The sequence below is a fragment of the Pholcus phalangioides genome, unplaced genomic scaffold (assembly GCF_987345545.1).
Source record: "Pholcus phalangioides strain wild (caught in Gottingen) unplaced genomic scaffold, Ppha-v1.0 ptg000015l_1, whole genome shotgun sequence".
Lineage (NCBI taxonomy): Eukaryota > Metazoa > Arthropoda > Arachnida > Araneae > Pholcidae > Pholcus > Pholcus phalangioides.
The window spans coordinates 77021732-77038845 of NW_028301608.1; the positions used below are offsets into that span (position 1 = coordinate 77021732).

Consider the following 17114-nt stretch of genomic DNA (forward strand, 5'->3'; position numbering starts at 1 on the left):
TGGCAAGCCGAAGAATACTATGGAGTGTGTACGTGGTGCCCACCTCATAAACTTTTTCCAGTTCTACTTGCTATGGTTTCTTGCGATTTTTTTTCCGCGATCCCTCATGGTCATTCACAAGAAACTAGTGCAACCAAAAAGGTTATAAGAAGGTCGGCACTCGGTAGTACTTTCACCTCTGCAGATGGTACCGCAGATGCAGATGAAACGTTAAATATGATTAGATTAGACCAGCAATTCTCAACCTTTTTTGGCTCACGGAGCCCTTTTTAATAAAAAATTTCTATGGCGCAGCCCCGTGGGCATATTTTTTATTCGTCAAAGATACCGATTTATTTTTGATTTAAAAATATTTATTTCTTTAATTTAGTTTATTTTCCTGGAGAGTGCATCTGGAGCACCGGTTGAGAACCGCTGGACTAGACTGGCCTAACAGCCTAGTCATTTCTTATTCTGGACACCGGCTTGCGCATATGTATGATGTTACTGTTTACCCCTCGATGTACCAACGAATTAAATTATTATTTTTTTGTTCCCTTGGAGAATACCTGCATGAGAATGTTGTAAGAAACGTATCTTTTTCCGGAAGAGAAAACTTCGTGGAGCGCCTCATCTTTCATATTTTCATGGATGAGGCTCAACCACAAGGTTTCTAGAATATATACGAAGCTTCGCACTTTTTTGAAATATCGTAAATTCGTGATGCAAGATTCACAACTCCTCTCTTGATGATGATGACGTTTACATGACTTTTACTTGCGTGCTTTGACCATATTTCCCGAACAAAATACGGGAAATTACAATTTAAATACGAGAAATTGCAGATAGTCACGAAAAATGATGCTGAAGGAAAATTGAAATTCTCAATTATGACCGAAAAATTTGTCAGATGGGGGGAAATAAGGTGCTATCGCAGTACACTGTGGGTTCAGATGAATTCTATGAAAAGGAAAAACGCTTGCCATAACAATTCCTTATTTCCCGGGACAGTCCCGCTTTTTTTCTGTTTTTTTTTTGGCTGTCCCGACTTTTTAGCGAAAGTGTGCCGGTTTTTTTACAGGAAGCTTACTTGAATTTTTATTCTTTATTGCAGTCAAAGGATGAAATTATTTTCCCACTCATAAATTATATTATGATAATTACAATTTTAATAAGAATATTAATTTCTCACATTTGTCTTAGTGAATGTTTTATTTCGTGGAATTCATTTAAATCCATTGCAATTTTCATAAAGCATTATTTCTACAAGAGTATAAATAGGGTGATCATACGTCCTGTATTTCCGGTTTTATGTATTAATATTAAATGTAAAGAAATTAAATATGTCAAAGTTTAGTTAAAACTATCATTTTTTAAGTTCTCTGCTTTTACAAATAATAAATCAGTATTTTTGTTGTAAATTTATAGTCTTTCTTTAATAATGAGTACTTGGTCCACTATGTTTGTGAATTTAAGCTTCTACGTGAAAAAATATGATGCTACAATGTAAAAGTGAAGAGCATTTTATTATGATTTATTTTATATTATGAAAAATTCTTGATTTTGAAATATTTTCATTAGGTATATTTAAACTACAAATCAATTAAAATGATCAATCATCGTAAATAAATCATTGTACAAAATATTATCATCTTCATAAATTCTAAAGAAAGTAGCTTGGAGCCCAGTATTTGCCTCCACTGGAAGATTCTGAAATATATATGATGTATTAGGTGCAATGTATGGGAGAAGTTCCATCATATCTTTCTTTTTGGCCAAAGTGATCTTTCTATGGTCCGCCTACATTGCATTTTGACTTGAGACTAAGAAAGCAACTTTCGTCTGGCTGAAGAAAGTTAAAAAGATTGAAAAAAAAAAAAAGCAGCTGCTTTTCCAAATTTATTTTTCGAAAAGGTAGATTCTTTCATTGAGGGTTTCTTTGAACTCTAACATGAAGGGACGACCTCTTGCAATTCGCAGCCATCTGATATTCAACCAACTGAACCACTGTTAGTGACAGCTACTTCCAAAGATGTGGTAGAGACAAAATCAGAATTTTTAACTTCTGTAAATCAAAATTTTGGGCGTATTTTGTTCCTCTTTACATTCTTAATTATTCCCTTCCAATCACCCGGAATTTGAGGTCAACTGACTGAGCTGCTCTAAAACTGTACTACTGAATAGTTTCAACAGCTAGTGTAAGAACATTTTGATGTTCTGGTTTTGTCCACCACATGCAGGGGCGGCTTAAGCGAGGGTGCAAGGGGTGCGGTGCACCCGGGCGGCATATTGTGCGGGGCAGCAGCGTAGACTTTAATTAAGACTCCAAAATTTTTAAAAATTTCAGTTAATTTTTGTATGAAAAAGAAAAATGATAAGAAAGAGAGGATAAAGTCCCCGGGCTGGAGCCCTATCAGTCCTCCCCTTGTGGGGACCATGCTCCTGCCTCACAACTTATTCCACAAATTCCTAACAAAGAGTTGAGAAGACGAAAAAAAAATTTTTGGGAAAGTTTCTCATCTCGGATTTGGCACCCCTTCACAGCGGACAGAAATCATTTTCTTTGATTTTTTTTGCCAATGAAACTTTTTTCACCCATTCACTTCTGATATAGCCGCGCCCCGCACGGCCGCAATTGGTTGCATGGCCTGAGAGCCGCCCTGTACTTCATCAAAAAGAGGGAAAGTGTGCATTTTTGTTCCCTCACCTCATTTTTCCAGAACGGTGAAATGAAAGCAAAGGAAAATTCGGCTTCTCACTTGTCCGGTCTTTGGAGTACCAGAAACAATTTGAGATAAATTTCTTAATAAAAATGACCTCGTTATACATCATCTTTACTAGGCAAGTGATGATGGCTCGCAAGAATAAGTACTGTTTTGAGGATTTAGTTATCTGGCATTATTAAGAATGGTAAAATAATTTTGGGTCAAAAAGCGTTTTTTTTGCGCTTTTTGATCCAAAACTATATTACCATTCGAAATTTATTTCGAGTGTTTTTACATCGAGTTTATTTCGATGTACTGAGTATTATTCTTTAAAGGTATGCATCTGTGACCATCACAAGGATTCCATGTGACTGAAGGAAGGACCCCTTTCTCAAACAGATAGAAGTCTCGTTGTTTTTCACTTTCCATTTTGTTGAAACTGACCAGACAGTCAGTTGCGAAAGGTGAGGTCGCAAAATTTAGAGGACCACAATTTCCGTAAAAGAAACCCTTTTCCTCTGAAAGAGGAAGTATTTGTTTAAAATGTTTTGGTTTTTTTTTCCCTGAAACTTACATTTCTTGGGAGAAGAAATAGCTTCCAGTTTCAAACCTTTTAATAACATCAAAGCGCTGGTGGCTATTAAAATCAGTGAAGGTATTCCAAAGAGCTGGGATTTTCAGTTTGACCGGCATCCCCTTGGGTCAGAAAGCGGAGGTAGCAGCGGATATATTTGTGTGGAGTAAGAGATTTGTAGGTATGGGGAGGTAACTCCGACGAAGAAAAGATTTTGAAACCATTGATATTTTCATCTTTTCCTTTCAAGTTATTTTTTTTCTTACGCTATAAAAACTATTGTTACGGCCTATGGATGATAGATGGTGCAATTTTTTTAGAGGTTCTTTAAAAAATTATCGCACTCTTCTGTTGGCAACGGCAGTTGATACTGGTTTCTGTTTATCGCAAGGAAGTGCGATTGGCGGAGAACATTTTAGAAGATTTCCCCCCCTCCAGACAGTGGCGCCATTTCAAAGGAACTACGGGAACTCTCGAGAAATTTCTCTGAGCCTATAAAAGCGATACTAGGACGACAGCAGGAGAATGAGAATTAGAAAGAGACTGAAAAGTCAGTTGTGATTGAACTTTGCGAGAAAGTTGCTCGCTCTCTGATTAGCTTATAAATACGTGTAAATTGTCTTGTGGAAATTGTTCGGAATACTACTAAACTATCAGTGGATTTTGCCAACCACCAGCTATAGGAGCTTGTGAGAAGATTCTTTTGGTTGTCCGATTTTGCCAATGGCCAATTCTTTATTGTGATTGGACGTTATCAGCATGGTTGTGCCTATAGTTACGGCATTGCATGTTCGCCTTTGCCTTTCTACTAATTATTATCTTAGTGGTATCTCGAGGAATCATCCCAGTATGGAATACTGAGAACCATCTGCGCAGCAAATGCCTCGCATTTCGAAACAAACAAGTGGTATTACTTAGATGAAGAAAAAATTACAGGCAAGCGATTTTTCTTCTTATTTTTACATTTACTAAGGTTGGCGACCTTTGACAAATGGGAATTCGATGTTTTCTTGATCCAGGAGCCATAGATAAGGAGGACGGAGACGGGTTTCGAAACCCAAGGTATTCCCATCAAATGGGCAACGTGGTTGTCTAAGAACGGTAAGGCAGCCATTTTTATACCAAATAGGACAAACAATGTCGCAATTCTTGCCATCAGAAAGAACTCGGTGACAATCCAACTCTACCTCAGCGACGGGGCCCTTATCCTTTCCAGCTCGTACTCAATGCCCCCTAGAGAAATCAGGGAAGCGCTCCAAGAGGCCAACGACATCCTCGGGTAGAACTCGACGAGAATGATTATCGATGCGGACTGGAATGGACGGAATGAACTTTGGGGTTATCCGGAAAACAATGAAAGAGGGAACAGGGTTTTGGACTTCCTGATGGCCAACGACCTGATCTTGCTCAATGGAGACAACGAGACGCCAACCTTCGAACGACATGAAGCGAGAGGGTGGCCAGATCTGACCACCTGCAACAATTCACATCTGGCCAACCAAACGGACGTGGACTCGCATTCCGGACACAAGTGCATTCACATCAAGCTGAAGGAGACGTTCACTGGGGACAGACAGCTTAAGTTCCGCACATCGGAGCAGAGACTTGAGAGATTCGCTCGCCAACTGAAGACCAATGTGTCTGAGCTACAGACAAACTACAGATGTGTATGAACAAACAAGATCTGGAGCTAGCATCGAAGAACATCATGGAGGCCATCGCCTCAACCAGCAGCAGGACCCTGATACCGGCTCCCAGCGACAACAAAAAACCAGATTCACCAAGCTGGTGGACGCCGGAACTGGTGAGAGAGAGAAAGCTGTTTCGCGCCGTCAAACGGAAATGGTTAAAGGCCGCGGAGGAGGACAAACAAACTGCAAGGAAAATCAAAAATCTTCTCTCGAAACAGGGCACTCTACAGCAAGAAAATTAGGGAAACCAAGTTGGGAAAGTGGAAGAAAACATGCCAGAACACCATCGAGGCATACGCACTCCATTACAAAACGACAATGAAGCGCAGGTTATCATTAGAGACAGAGGGGAAAGCATTCTGGAAGGGGCTACGCGACAACAAAACACCATCTATCCAGGAATTCCACGAGAAGACGCAGAAGAGGAAGTGACACTACTGTCGTCAATAAGTGCTTCAAAGACATCTAGGGACAAAAGAATTTCGAGGACGGAGATCACCCGGATTGTGAAGAGCCTCAACGATCGCAAGGCACCAAGACCGGAGAGAGTTGATAACATGATGGTGGAAAAAGATCAACAACGCTTTTCCCAAACTCCTTGTAACATTGTTCCAGAGATGCCTGGACCTGGGGTGCTTTCCTGGAGTCTTCAAGGTGGCCAAACTACTACTCTTCTTCAAGAAGGGAAGAGAACCGGTGGTTCTGGATTCCACCGACCAGTTTCGCTTCTCTCTTCGATTGGAAAAGTTTTCGAACGACTACTGCTGCAGAGGATCAACTTCTACCTGGATAAAAGACGATGGTGGCACGAAGGTCAATATGGCTTCAGGCAAGGGCGTTCGACAGAGGCGGCAACATATGACCTACTACTACTACTAAACCAGGCATGCACCTCGTCCATAGACGACCTGCTGTAGGAAATTCGGAAACAGAGGACACAGACAATGGATGTGGCGGTGGTCTCGGTGGACGTCCAGTCGTCCTTCGATAACTTACGACACGGTGATGTCTGGGAGGGGCTGAATTATCTGCCCCTGCCGGACGACTTAAAAACAACAATGGCGGACATCCTCACAGAAAGACTGGCCACAATGAAAACAGATGAAGGGACGGCAGAGCACAGAGTATAGTATAATATAGTATAGAACCGAGCACGCCCAGGCTCTGTCGCTTTTGCCATATAAGCTCATTTATCGTGAGATCGTGGGAGTGCCGGAGCACAGAGTCACGAAGGGGGGCCCCACAGAGATCCGGCTCGGGGTCCTTCTTTTGGCACGTGGTCCTCGACGATTTGCTCAAAGTGGAATGGCCAACGGGGATTAAACTGCAAGATTACGCCGACGACGTGGTGGTTGTGGCTTCAGCAGCCACAGTGGAAGGAACAGGTAAGCTGGAGGAAAAGGCCCTTGACATCTTGGATGGATGGATCCAGAAACGCCATCTCATCCTTTCGAACCAAATTACTACCTTCATTTGGTTTTCGAACAAGAGGCCCCTACCATTCGAATGAACGGAGTCCCTATCAAAAAAACCAAGCTCCTTAGTTATCTGGGCTACAAATCGATGAGAACTTATCGTGGAAACACCGCATCATATCGCAGAAGAAGAAAACACTTAAGGTTCTTCAACGGATGCGAAGAATTACCGGCCCACAATGGGGCATTCCTCAACACCTTAGGAGAACTCTGTACCTGAAGAGAATAAGAATTGCGGCCATCTGGTTCGCGAGGCTCAAAGTACAGCTGGGTAACAGGTTAGACTCAATTCAGAGGCCGCATCTCTTGCACATCTCAGATGCCTATAATACGACGCCCACGAATGTCCTCCAAGTGATCCTAGGCATCCCCCCACTTAGGTTCCGCTTCGAATACGAAGCCAAAGCGACAAGGCTCTTGCGTCTGCGCAAGTCCATAGAAATAGACGAAGAGACGCTGTCTCCAGGGGACTTCAGCACCAAAATGAAGAGTTGGACAACACACCCGAGCAAAGATCTGCCGGTCAGGCAGATTTTCCTCCGCTTTCCTCAGTTTTCCTCCTTCCGTTTTTCCTCCGCGGAAAAACTCGCTCACATAACTCAAAACAGAATTTACTGCACGGACGGGTCTAGATTAGAGGAGGCTTCGGGGACCGCCTACGTCATCACGACAGGCAAGGAGATCATCGCTACCAGGAAAGATAAGCTGAAGTGCAGGAACACAGTTTTCCAGGCGGAGCTCCTGACCATACTAGAGGTAGTCAAGGATGCAGCAAGGGGAGGAGTCCCTGCACATATTAGGACGGACAGCTTTTCCAGCGTACTGGCCCTCAGGAGCCCTACATCAGAACAAACACGAAATGGTCAGGCAGGCCAGGAACGTACTGATTAGACATCCAGAGATTCAGCTTTCATAGGTCAAGGCACCTGGGGCAACGAGATAGCCGACCAAATCGCAAAAGATGCCGTCATAAACGGAACTGAATGGAACACGGACCTCCTTCTCAGGAAGTGGCAATCTAGATGGGACAACCCGGAGGCCAACGGTCGCTCCACCCACGAAGTGCTGAAAACTTTGGGTCTGAAAAGTAGCCATTGGAGGAAGGAGGTGACAATGTTTGTCACAGGACACGGGCCATTTTCGGCAAATTTGAGGAGGTTCAAACTGATCCCGAATGACGAGTGCAGTTGTGGGTCGACGGGCTCTAAATGGCACTACGCCACAACCTGTGAACACACAATGATTTTTCACTTCGAGGTTCCGGATTTAAAATACGAAACCGCCTGGATCAAAGCAATATTTGACAGACCTGACTCTACAAGGAAGGTGGTGGAAATCGTCAGATTCCTGAAAATTCACCCAGAAAAATCCAAACTGCCCAGATGAGGAGACGACACCAGCAAACAGGGGCCAACTCAGGCGATTGCCAGACTGGCCAACAGACGAGTCGAATATGCAGAACAAGATCTCACCAACGAAGAAGATGCGGAGAACCCGTATAAGTCAAAGTTCACAGCATTTCACGGAATACCATACGGCAATGGCTGCAAAGGACCAGCGGCGCTGTCTCACAGCGATGGCTGTGATCACCCAGAAAACGTTTGTCGCACCAGCATGTAACTTCCCAGGGAAAAGAAGGCCAGTAGGCCTAGCCGGCCACATTGGAAAAAAGGCAGATTGGCCCACCGGTGCCCCATTTCGTGCTGTGGCACCAACTTTGAATTTTTATGTCATACATGCATAAGCGGCGCACGATTTGGTATTGTTTGTTCTGTCTGCACATGTTCTTTAATTATATCTATTGTATTTCGTTTGATGTGGCACATGTACATTTCTCTGCACACTACTCATGGCAAATGGTTACTTTGACGGTCGCACCCGTATGTAACACTCAGGGGAAAAGAAGACCAGAAAGCCCAACCCACCACATTGGAAAAGAGGCAGATTGGCCCACCAGCGCCCCATGTAAATTGCGCCCCCCCCCATTTGTTGCTGTGACACCAACTTTTGAATTTATATGTCATACATGCACGATTTTGGATTGTTTGTACTGTCTGCACATGGTATTTTTTAATATATCTGTAGTATTTTTTGATGTGGCACACATGCAATTCTCTGCACATGACTTTTGGCAAATTGCAACTTTGACTGTCGTGACTGTCGCACCCGCATGTAACTCCTCAAGTGAAAAGAAGGACGGGAGACCAGACAGAGTTCGGAGGTGCAGGAAATAACAAGGAGAACAAGATTGTATGTTGACAAATCAAATAACTTCATACGTAGTCAAGAATAACGTGCCGATTGAGGCCCTTGTCACGAGGCGTTCCATGTTTTCCTTGATGAAGAGCGATGTTTCCATCTTGTAACATATTGTTCTCTCATATCCACAATAGAGGTTCTTGGGGGTGCGGATGGTAGGACTGGTCGGGGGGCCTTCCTTCGCGGGGCGGGGTGGTGGGACGCTGTGGACCGCGCCGGCGAGGCCTTGTCGCGGATTTCGGGACGGAGAGGGCGTAGTCTGAGGGAGAAGTCTGTAGAGCGGCGATGTGCTCGGGGATTGGGGGTTTGGGTGTGGGAGTGTGGTTGTGCTGCTTGGGGGTTAACGGGGTGTTGGTCCGAACCGGGTGTGCTTTCCCGGCCAGATTGCCTATTTGAGTTTTCTCCGGCACGGCCCACGATCTCACGATCAATGATCTTATATCGCAAAAGCGACAGAGCCTGGGCGTGCTCGGCTCTAAACAAACAAACAGTCCCGTTCAGTGTACACGAGCTCCAAGGAAAGATTGAGATGTTTGTTGCCTCTGTCTTCTAGTGGTTTAGGGCGTGGGTTCCATTCTCCGCTGTGAAAGTTGAATTTTTTCTCTTTCCTAAATATATCTTCGCATCAGCCAGCTGTTTCGATAGCTGTTTGGAGACATTTCTATGGATAGAGGAGAGAGAGATCATCCTCGGAAAAGTCGCCATCTGGTGGCATTATCAGCAATTGTGAGCTTTGTCTTAAGTTAGGTCCGACTATCCACGTACGGTCCCGTTCAGTGCACACGAGCTCCAAGGAAAGATTGAGATATTCGTTACCTCTGAGTCTAGTAGTCTAAGGCAGGGGTCGGCAAACCGCGGCTCGCGAGCCACATGCGGCTTTTTTGGCCCCTTGAGTGTGGCTCTTCCACAAAATACCACGAGCACAAAAATTCCAAATTTTTGCAAAATCATGTTTAGACACACATTTTGGCCATTTTGTTCTCTCTCCCCCTTCCCCTCTGGCCCGCTTTGGGTTTTCATCGATGACGTCCTCCGGCTAACATCTCGTCGGACGAGCTTAGAGTGAACCCGCCTTCCGCACATTTCCCAGAGAAGGGAACCAGATATCCGTAAGTTAATTTTAGGGAGCGTTGTGGAGTGAAAGAAGATGTAGTGTCTGAGAGAAAGGTATGTTGAGATGATTTTGATATACATATAGAGAGGATGAACGGAAGGAGATAGGGGAAACAAGTGTACAAAACGAGTGTGGATGGGAAAGTTGGTAGGGGTCGACCTCAGCGAACGTACCTATATCAGATCTAGGACGTTTTTAGCAAAGGCCAGCTTAGAAGTACCTTAACTAAGTTAATAACAATATACCTACCTATAGTTTATGTTTGAAAAATTTGGCTCTCAAAAGAAATTTCAATCGTTGTACTGTTGACTGATGAATTTGCCGACCACTGGTCTAAGACAGTGGTTCTCAACCTTTGCGAACCCGCGGCCCGGTTTCTTTCATTTTTGTGAGTCGAAGGCCCGGTCAAATACATGATCAACGAAAAATGAATAAGGGGAAAATGTAACGCTAATCACTCGCGGCCCGGTATGAATGAGGTCAGGGCCTCTGAAGTTGAGAAACACTGGTCTAAGGCGTTCATCCGGAAAGTGAAAGTACGAGGGTTCGCTTACCCCCCATGAGCAGTTGAATTTTCTCTCTTTCCTAAATATATATATTCACATCAGCCAGGTGTTAAAAACCTTCGTATAAATATTCTTATTTGTAGTCGTGATTACATTAATAATTTTTATCGTTGATTGAAAGAATAAAAATGTCTAGTTGGCTTCGTTGAAAATACGTGAAAAACATTTTTGCAAAAAAAGTCGGGACAGCCAGAGAAACAAAAAAACCAACGCTGTTCCAGTAAATACGGGACGTATGGTCACCTCAAATACAATCACTAATCAAATCATTACTCAATCTGCGACGTTGAGTCCAATCACTCGGCTCCGTTCATAACCATAGTTCTGGAAAATAAAAAAATATCCATCGTCGGTGATTTTTCTTTATCGTCGCCTTCTCAACTTTTGTTCCCCGTACGGAAATTTTTTTGCTGAGTATTTTGCCGAAAAGGTGTCGAGAGAAAGAAAGATAAAACCGCGATTTTTGTTAATCTCTAAGGATTCGTTCGTTTATTTATTTATTTTGTCGCCGATTGTTACCGACAGAAAATAAACTTGCAGTGGTTTTGTGTGAAAATATATTATCACATGAGCATCATTTGAGTTCGTGATTTCCCCGATATATGTTCTCAGAGCGGCGAGATGGCCAAAAAGAGCGGTTCTAGCAGCAAAGGTGAAGTTCGTGAGTTGTTTTTTTATTATTCCATGCATTCATTTCATTTCCAGACATCTGCGTTCGGGCATTCCGTGAGTGGCAACCACATTAAGCCTAATGGTCCTCGTAATGATAACGGACGTGTAATTACAGATGCATCGGCGTGATAAAACGCCTTTTTGTTTCCATTTCGTGCCCGCTTATAACGCGCCACGTCGATTTATTTCTTTCCGATTTCGGTGCCCCCCCCCCTCCTCCTCCATAGGAGTGCCGAGTCTGACGAAGTATTTTGAACGCAATCTGTAGAGAGTGAAGTAATTCGTTGGAGGATAATATGGAGTAGAAATTCTTAATTTTTCCTTTTTCTCTGCTTAAATTTTTCCTTTACTTACGAGATATAGTCCCTTCTTCACTGAATTCTTTTTTTAGTAATCAATATACTATTATAAATGTGCTTTTTTTGTTTATATTTTGAGGTACACTCCATAAAATTGTAAAGTGAGGTTGTCTATGATTTGAATTATGAAAGTAATGCGACCTATAATAAACTAAGACAGAAGACATATATGCGAAGCCTGATTTTTATTCGGTGTACGGTGCAAGGAGCACAGTGATGTCATGCTCCTTGCCGAATCTTTTAAAGCAGGGTGGTAACCGTTTTTTAACCGGGTGCGGTTTAAACTGGCCTGCTCAAAGAACTTGAAACAAAATTTTTCCCTTTTGTAAAAAATTAATTACATGCCTTAATAACGCAAGTTAATGACTGAAGAAATGAAGTATGAATATGTAAATGTATGTTAGTTACTTATGCTCATCGTGGATTTTCTTGGGATGTATGATGTGATGGTTTCTCCTTACCTTCCACATCCATGTGCGTTTGTCTTGTTCATTCGTGTTTTCCGACATAGCAGATTGCTGGGAGACATGATGGAAGGCCCATAGTCACCTGGGTCTCAACACTACTAAATGACGCAGATTGAATATACCAATTAAAGAACAAATCCTAAGACATTAGTGGCGACTGTTCAACATAGGGATGAACCAGTCTTAGGACTGATGCACCATTGATGAGATGATGATCACCTATGATGTCGCTATTTCATTATTAAGTTTTTAACTGATAATGACCCAGGGTTATCTGGGTTTAAAATCTAATGTTTAAAATCCAAACCATTAGATTTTAACTAATTTCTCACAGAGCTGACATAGTAACATGCCACCTTCTTTTCACAGCAGGCAAGACAACAACTAGTAGAGGGGAGCCTAGGGCTCCGGGCACTGGATTAGGAAGGGCACCAAGTTTACTGTTTTTCCGTTCAAAATTAAAAGTGGGAGGTGCCAAAATACACTGACAGAGCAAATTTTTGTTTCTCGCTGCAGCTCTGGCAACAGGTTCTCAAATACCAGGCTATTTAAGTTCACTTGATTATTACACACATACTTGATATTATTTATTATTTTAATAAAATAAAATAGAGAAAACATTTAAAACAATTACTAATCAGTTTCACGACCATATTTGACCATATCTAGATGGCTAAAATCTGTCAACCCTCCCTCTGTTAGGTACAAATAATCTTGAATTTTACACTGAAAAGGAACTAGGAACTCTTGATTGTCCAAAACCTCAAAGTGGAAACCATTAGATTTTTCTTTTGTTATACTGACATACAATTAGAGAATCACAAGCAGGCAACTGTCTAAATCTAAAATCTGCCTATATATATAAAAGTGTCATTTGATCTTTGTGCGTAACATTTTATTGGCCATTTCGTCAACTGGTGGTTAAAACAGGAAATCTATAATAAATGGATACATCAATTTTTTTTTTAAAGTATGATCAGCACATACTAGTTAATTATATATGAGTAGAGATTTAGTGTCGACTTGAATAAAATTGAATTCAAGCCACACAAAAAAAACATCCAAAATCTTTCTCAAAGAATTATTGGCACGTGTCAGGGTTGGCAAAGTTTTGGTCATTATTAGTAAAAAGCAGGATATATACACATACACGTTTTTATCGGGTGAAATTTAAAAAAGAAAAAAGTTAAGTTACTTGCCACATGGCAGTCCATTGGTTAGAGAGCTAGCCTCTGACTGTGCAGGTCTGGGTTCGAATCCCGGTTCGGGCATGGATGTCTACTAACACAAAGAAATTTTCTGGACAGATCATTAATCTCAAGGAATGCAATAGTATGCAAGATCCCTCCGGGACAGACCGGACGCTTAATATCAGCTTTGAATACAAGTGAAAAAGAAAAGTAAATTGGTAATTAACCAAAAAATTAAAGATGAAATTAAGAGAAGAAAAAAAAAAGCAGAACAGCAAACCATTAACCTTCAGATTACCAGTCCCATGCTTGGTAAAAACTTAGTTTAGTTTCCCTGATTGGCTGCCAGATCTCGAACCTAGTGGTCGTTAATTTCTGATTCTATGAGCCGGCACTATTGCAAATTGGTTAAAAACCTGAATTTCGAGTTTTTTTCAAACCAATTCATAATGGCACAGAATTGAAACCAGTGTTCATTATGTGCATACCCTAACAGCAGTTGTTCCCTGGAATTCTGCAAGTAATTTACAAATTCTTGGGCATGCAACAAACCAGAATATGGCCCAGGTTCCAATCCCGAGAATTTTTGCTAAGGTACACAACAAAAAGAGAGGAACAAATTCCATAGAGATTTTGAATTTAACAAAACTAATTTATTAACAATTTTTAACAGTTATTTGGATTAAGAATTAAAAAATTAATAATGGATTAATATACAAACATTAAAAACATTTCTCATAATCTCATACCAACTGCAACAGTCTGGTTGTAAGTCCAGAGATAACATGTATTGACGAAACGATTGTAGGAGAACGATGATAATCGGATCACTTAGGCCTTGATATCATCGTCATTGATGAGAAAGGGGAAAGTCACGATCCAGTCAGTGAAGTTCAGCATGACAGATGGCCATGATGAGAGGCGAACCAGTGGGCCTGACAACTGGAGCAGGAATGCAGATAAGTAACAAGCAGGACAATGGATGACCAGAATTGTGGCTGATGAGTACAAGAAGTCAGGATGACCTGGAACCAGCTGCCGATGTGCGTACTAGCATAAGTGAAGTTTGGGTAAATGTTATTTCAACTACATATTGCTGGATGAATAGGCAACTGGCTCACCAAGAGCCAATCAGCAGAGCGTAAGAGCGATAATGCACAGAAGACAAATGTGATTTTCAAATCTCCAAGTATTTACACTTGAAGTAACAAATACAGCATAATCCAACTCCAAGGGCTGACCATCTTACAAAAAGGTATATTAAAATGTGACCAATAGAAAGGCAACAGCATTGGAATTGGGAAATTAAAGTCACTGGAAAAAAATGAGAACCTACTGGTCCGATGACATGACTGGTCTGATAAACGAAATTCGTTTCAAATAATGGCAATTTATTTTACCAAACATATTATTTAAAAGTGTGATGTGTGCCGGAAGTGAAATGAAGTGATGTATTATCGGATCGGGTGAAAAGGCCATGGAGCCAAAGGAGATAGGTTGTTGACTGTTGGACAAGAGCCCCAGTGCAGAATGTTTAGTACTGTTCTGCGATGAGCCCTCAGCTGACTGGAAATGTTCTGCAGTAAAAATCCCCATACATGTAATAGTGCTTTTTTGCACCTTTCCTTAAAATTCTTCCAAATTGTTCTGCAGTAGCACTAATTGTTCTGCGACGTACGTCACAGATTTTGGCACATTCTGCTTTGGGGGACGAGAGCATGTCGAACGTTCTGGTTTAGGTATTTATGTAACTAAATGTGATTATAAATTATTCTTGTTGGCTCTAAGGCCGGGATTACACTATAAAAGTTTGATAAAAGTAATTTTATAAAACTTGTAAAATGCCACCAATAAGATTATCAGTTTCATTCCCTCGAATGTAACCCATGAACTTTATTGGTTGAATTTTTTGAGTTTTATACAAGGGATTTTATCAAACTTTTATAGTGTAATACCGGCCTAATGCATACTTAAATTGTGATTATGTCTAGGAGGCCAAGCGAAGCGTAGTGGCAGCTGCGGGATCCAGAAAGACCCATGGATCAACTTTTTGAACGTTGTTGAGTAAACAACGCTTGATTACTTACATTAGAATAACTACGCCTAAATCGCTGCTTTACCATAAGTATGGTTAGGGTTAGAAACATGTCTTTGACTTGTAACGCCATCCGAGTGGTCAAAATAAAAGAAACACTTCGAAAGATTTCACGACGCGTCAGGGCTAACGAAGAAGGGCAAAGACCAGGTCAACATGCTTCTCAAGCAGATCAGGGTGATCAAGCAGAAGACATTTTCATTTCACCTACCAACAGTGGACCAGGAGAATTATGATTTGGTTAGGGGCATTCGACAGACATTTCATGCCCAAGAAGAATGTTATATACGAGGGCATTGCCAATTGCCATATATATATATATATACACGCAAGGGGGTTCTCACCCCCCCCCCCAGTCAAGATTATAGTGTTATTTTGCAGGGGAAAAAAGTAACCCCAGTAGAAGGGGGGGAAAATCAGAACCCCCCCCCCCCCCCAGAAAATTCTGTGTACGCCTATGTACTAGGGGGCCAAGTTCAACAAGTGTTTCCAACACTCTGGCGAACCAGTAGAGGAGTTCATCTCTGCTCACCCTGTGCTAGCGGAGTCATGCGAGTATCAAGCTCTCCGTGAAGAGATGATCCGCGACTGCATCGTTGTAGGTGTCAGCAACCAAAAGATCGTCCGAAAAGCTTCAGCTGAAGCAAGGTGTAATGCTGGAGAAAGCTGCGACCACGACAAGACAAGGTGAATCAGTCAAGAAGCAGCAGGAGGAGTTACATAACCATAATAGTGGGGCAATTCCCACAGTACAAATGAAGCTGCTGTTTCTTGTTTTGGTGTGGACGAGCAGTTTCATGACAAGAATTCCTACCTGGTCAAGAATGCCACATGCAGTAGGTGTGGTAAGAAAAATCACACTGCTAGAGTCTGCAAGTCGAGGGTAGCTGCAAATATTTTGTCAGTGTGTCAAGTAGGAATGAAGACATTGGGGTCATTTCTTGGCTACTTGGTATCATCCACGTCATTGAGCAAAGAGACTTAGGAAGAAGATGTCTTAGTTGGCTATGTCCGAATCAACTTTCTGCTAGATTCAGGAACAGACAGAAAGAGCAGTCTCTACAGATGGAAGAAAAACAGATTTTCGAAGCTCAAGCTTATAGCCTGACCAGAATCTTTCGAGTCCTGGTGCAGCAAACTGGATTGTCAAGGGAATGCTCGAGTGCCAACTAACTTGCAAGTCAGTCTCTACGTTGGCAAAAGTCTATTTGATCAAGGGACCCAATCGTCCACTATTGCATACTTGCCAACTGTTACAATTTTATTGTATTTAGTATAATTTTAGCAAGTTAATACGATTATATGCTTTTGCTTCTGAAAATATGATTTTTTACTGAACCATTAATATTGACATTTCCTGCATATGGCTGGCATTAGAATCATTGATGGTCCGTTTAAAGATGTAAGATTCTCGAGAAAATAATCTTTTCGAGAATATTCTCTGGTTTTTCGCATTTTATTTTTTTTAAATTCAAGCCAAATTTTCTAAATGAACTTGTGTGAATAATTGAGTTCATAATTCCTGTATTTTTGATAGATTTACAATAATAAACCATTATTTTCTCGATATTTGAGTATCGGCGAAATTTCACGTCTGAAATATTACTGAAAACAGTTATTTTCTGGATATTATGCTGAGGTGAGCTTGGAAAGAAAAGTCATCTTGTCTCCGCCGGAACTCTCAACCCTAGGCCCTCTTGCATACCAGGCAAGCATGCTACCATCTACACCACTGAAGACATGTCCTTGCCTGCCTTATTTCACACACTGTGGCGTGAGGCGCTGAAGTAGAGACATTAGTAGCCTCTCTTAACTACAGGAATTGGCCCCCAGGTGGGACGGTTTAGAGAGAAATAGATGGCTGAGAAAAAAAAGCCATCTATCTCTATAGAATTACTTTTTATTGTTTAGTTATTCAGGGTCGAGAGTTTTCGGGATTTTTGGAAATTTTTGATAAAAATAATGCAC

At 41.7% G+C, this 17114-nt stretch overlaps 2 protein-coding genes across 4 annotated transcripts in view; one reads left to right on the forward strand and one right to left on the reverse strand.

Annotated features, from left to right (window-relative positions):
- The window catches only part of LOC149076723 (man(5)GlcNAc(2)-PP-dolichol translocation protein RFT1), a 40119-nt gene extending 39407 nt beyond the window's left edge, over nucleotides 1–712 (reverse strand). The window contains exon 1 of the mRNA XM_089244354.1: nucleotides 549–712. Within this exon, the coding sequence (XP_089100480.1) occupies nucleotides 549–620 (72 nt within the window). The 5' untranslated portion in view covers nucleotides 621–712. The remainder of the gene's footprint in view (nucleotides 1–548) is intronic.
- A 9910-nt stretch (nucleotides 713–10622) lies between these two features.
- The window catches only part of LOC149076725 (uncharacterized), an 83231-nt gene continuing 76739 nt past the window's right edge, over nucleotides 10623–17114 (forward strand). The window contains exon 1 of one of the 3 annotated variants that reach the window (XM_089244356.1): nucleotides 10623–11015. In XM_089244356.1, the coding sequence (XP_089100482.1) occupies nucleotides 10985–11015 (31 nt within the window). In that variant the 5' untranslated portion in view covers nucleotides 10623–10984. Of the gene's footprint in view, nucleotides 11025–11284; nucleotides 11337–17114 lie in introns of those variants that run through there. The other 2 variants (XM_089244355.1, XM_089244357.1) reach the window with 2 other exon arrangements.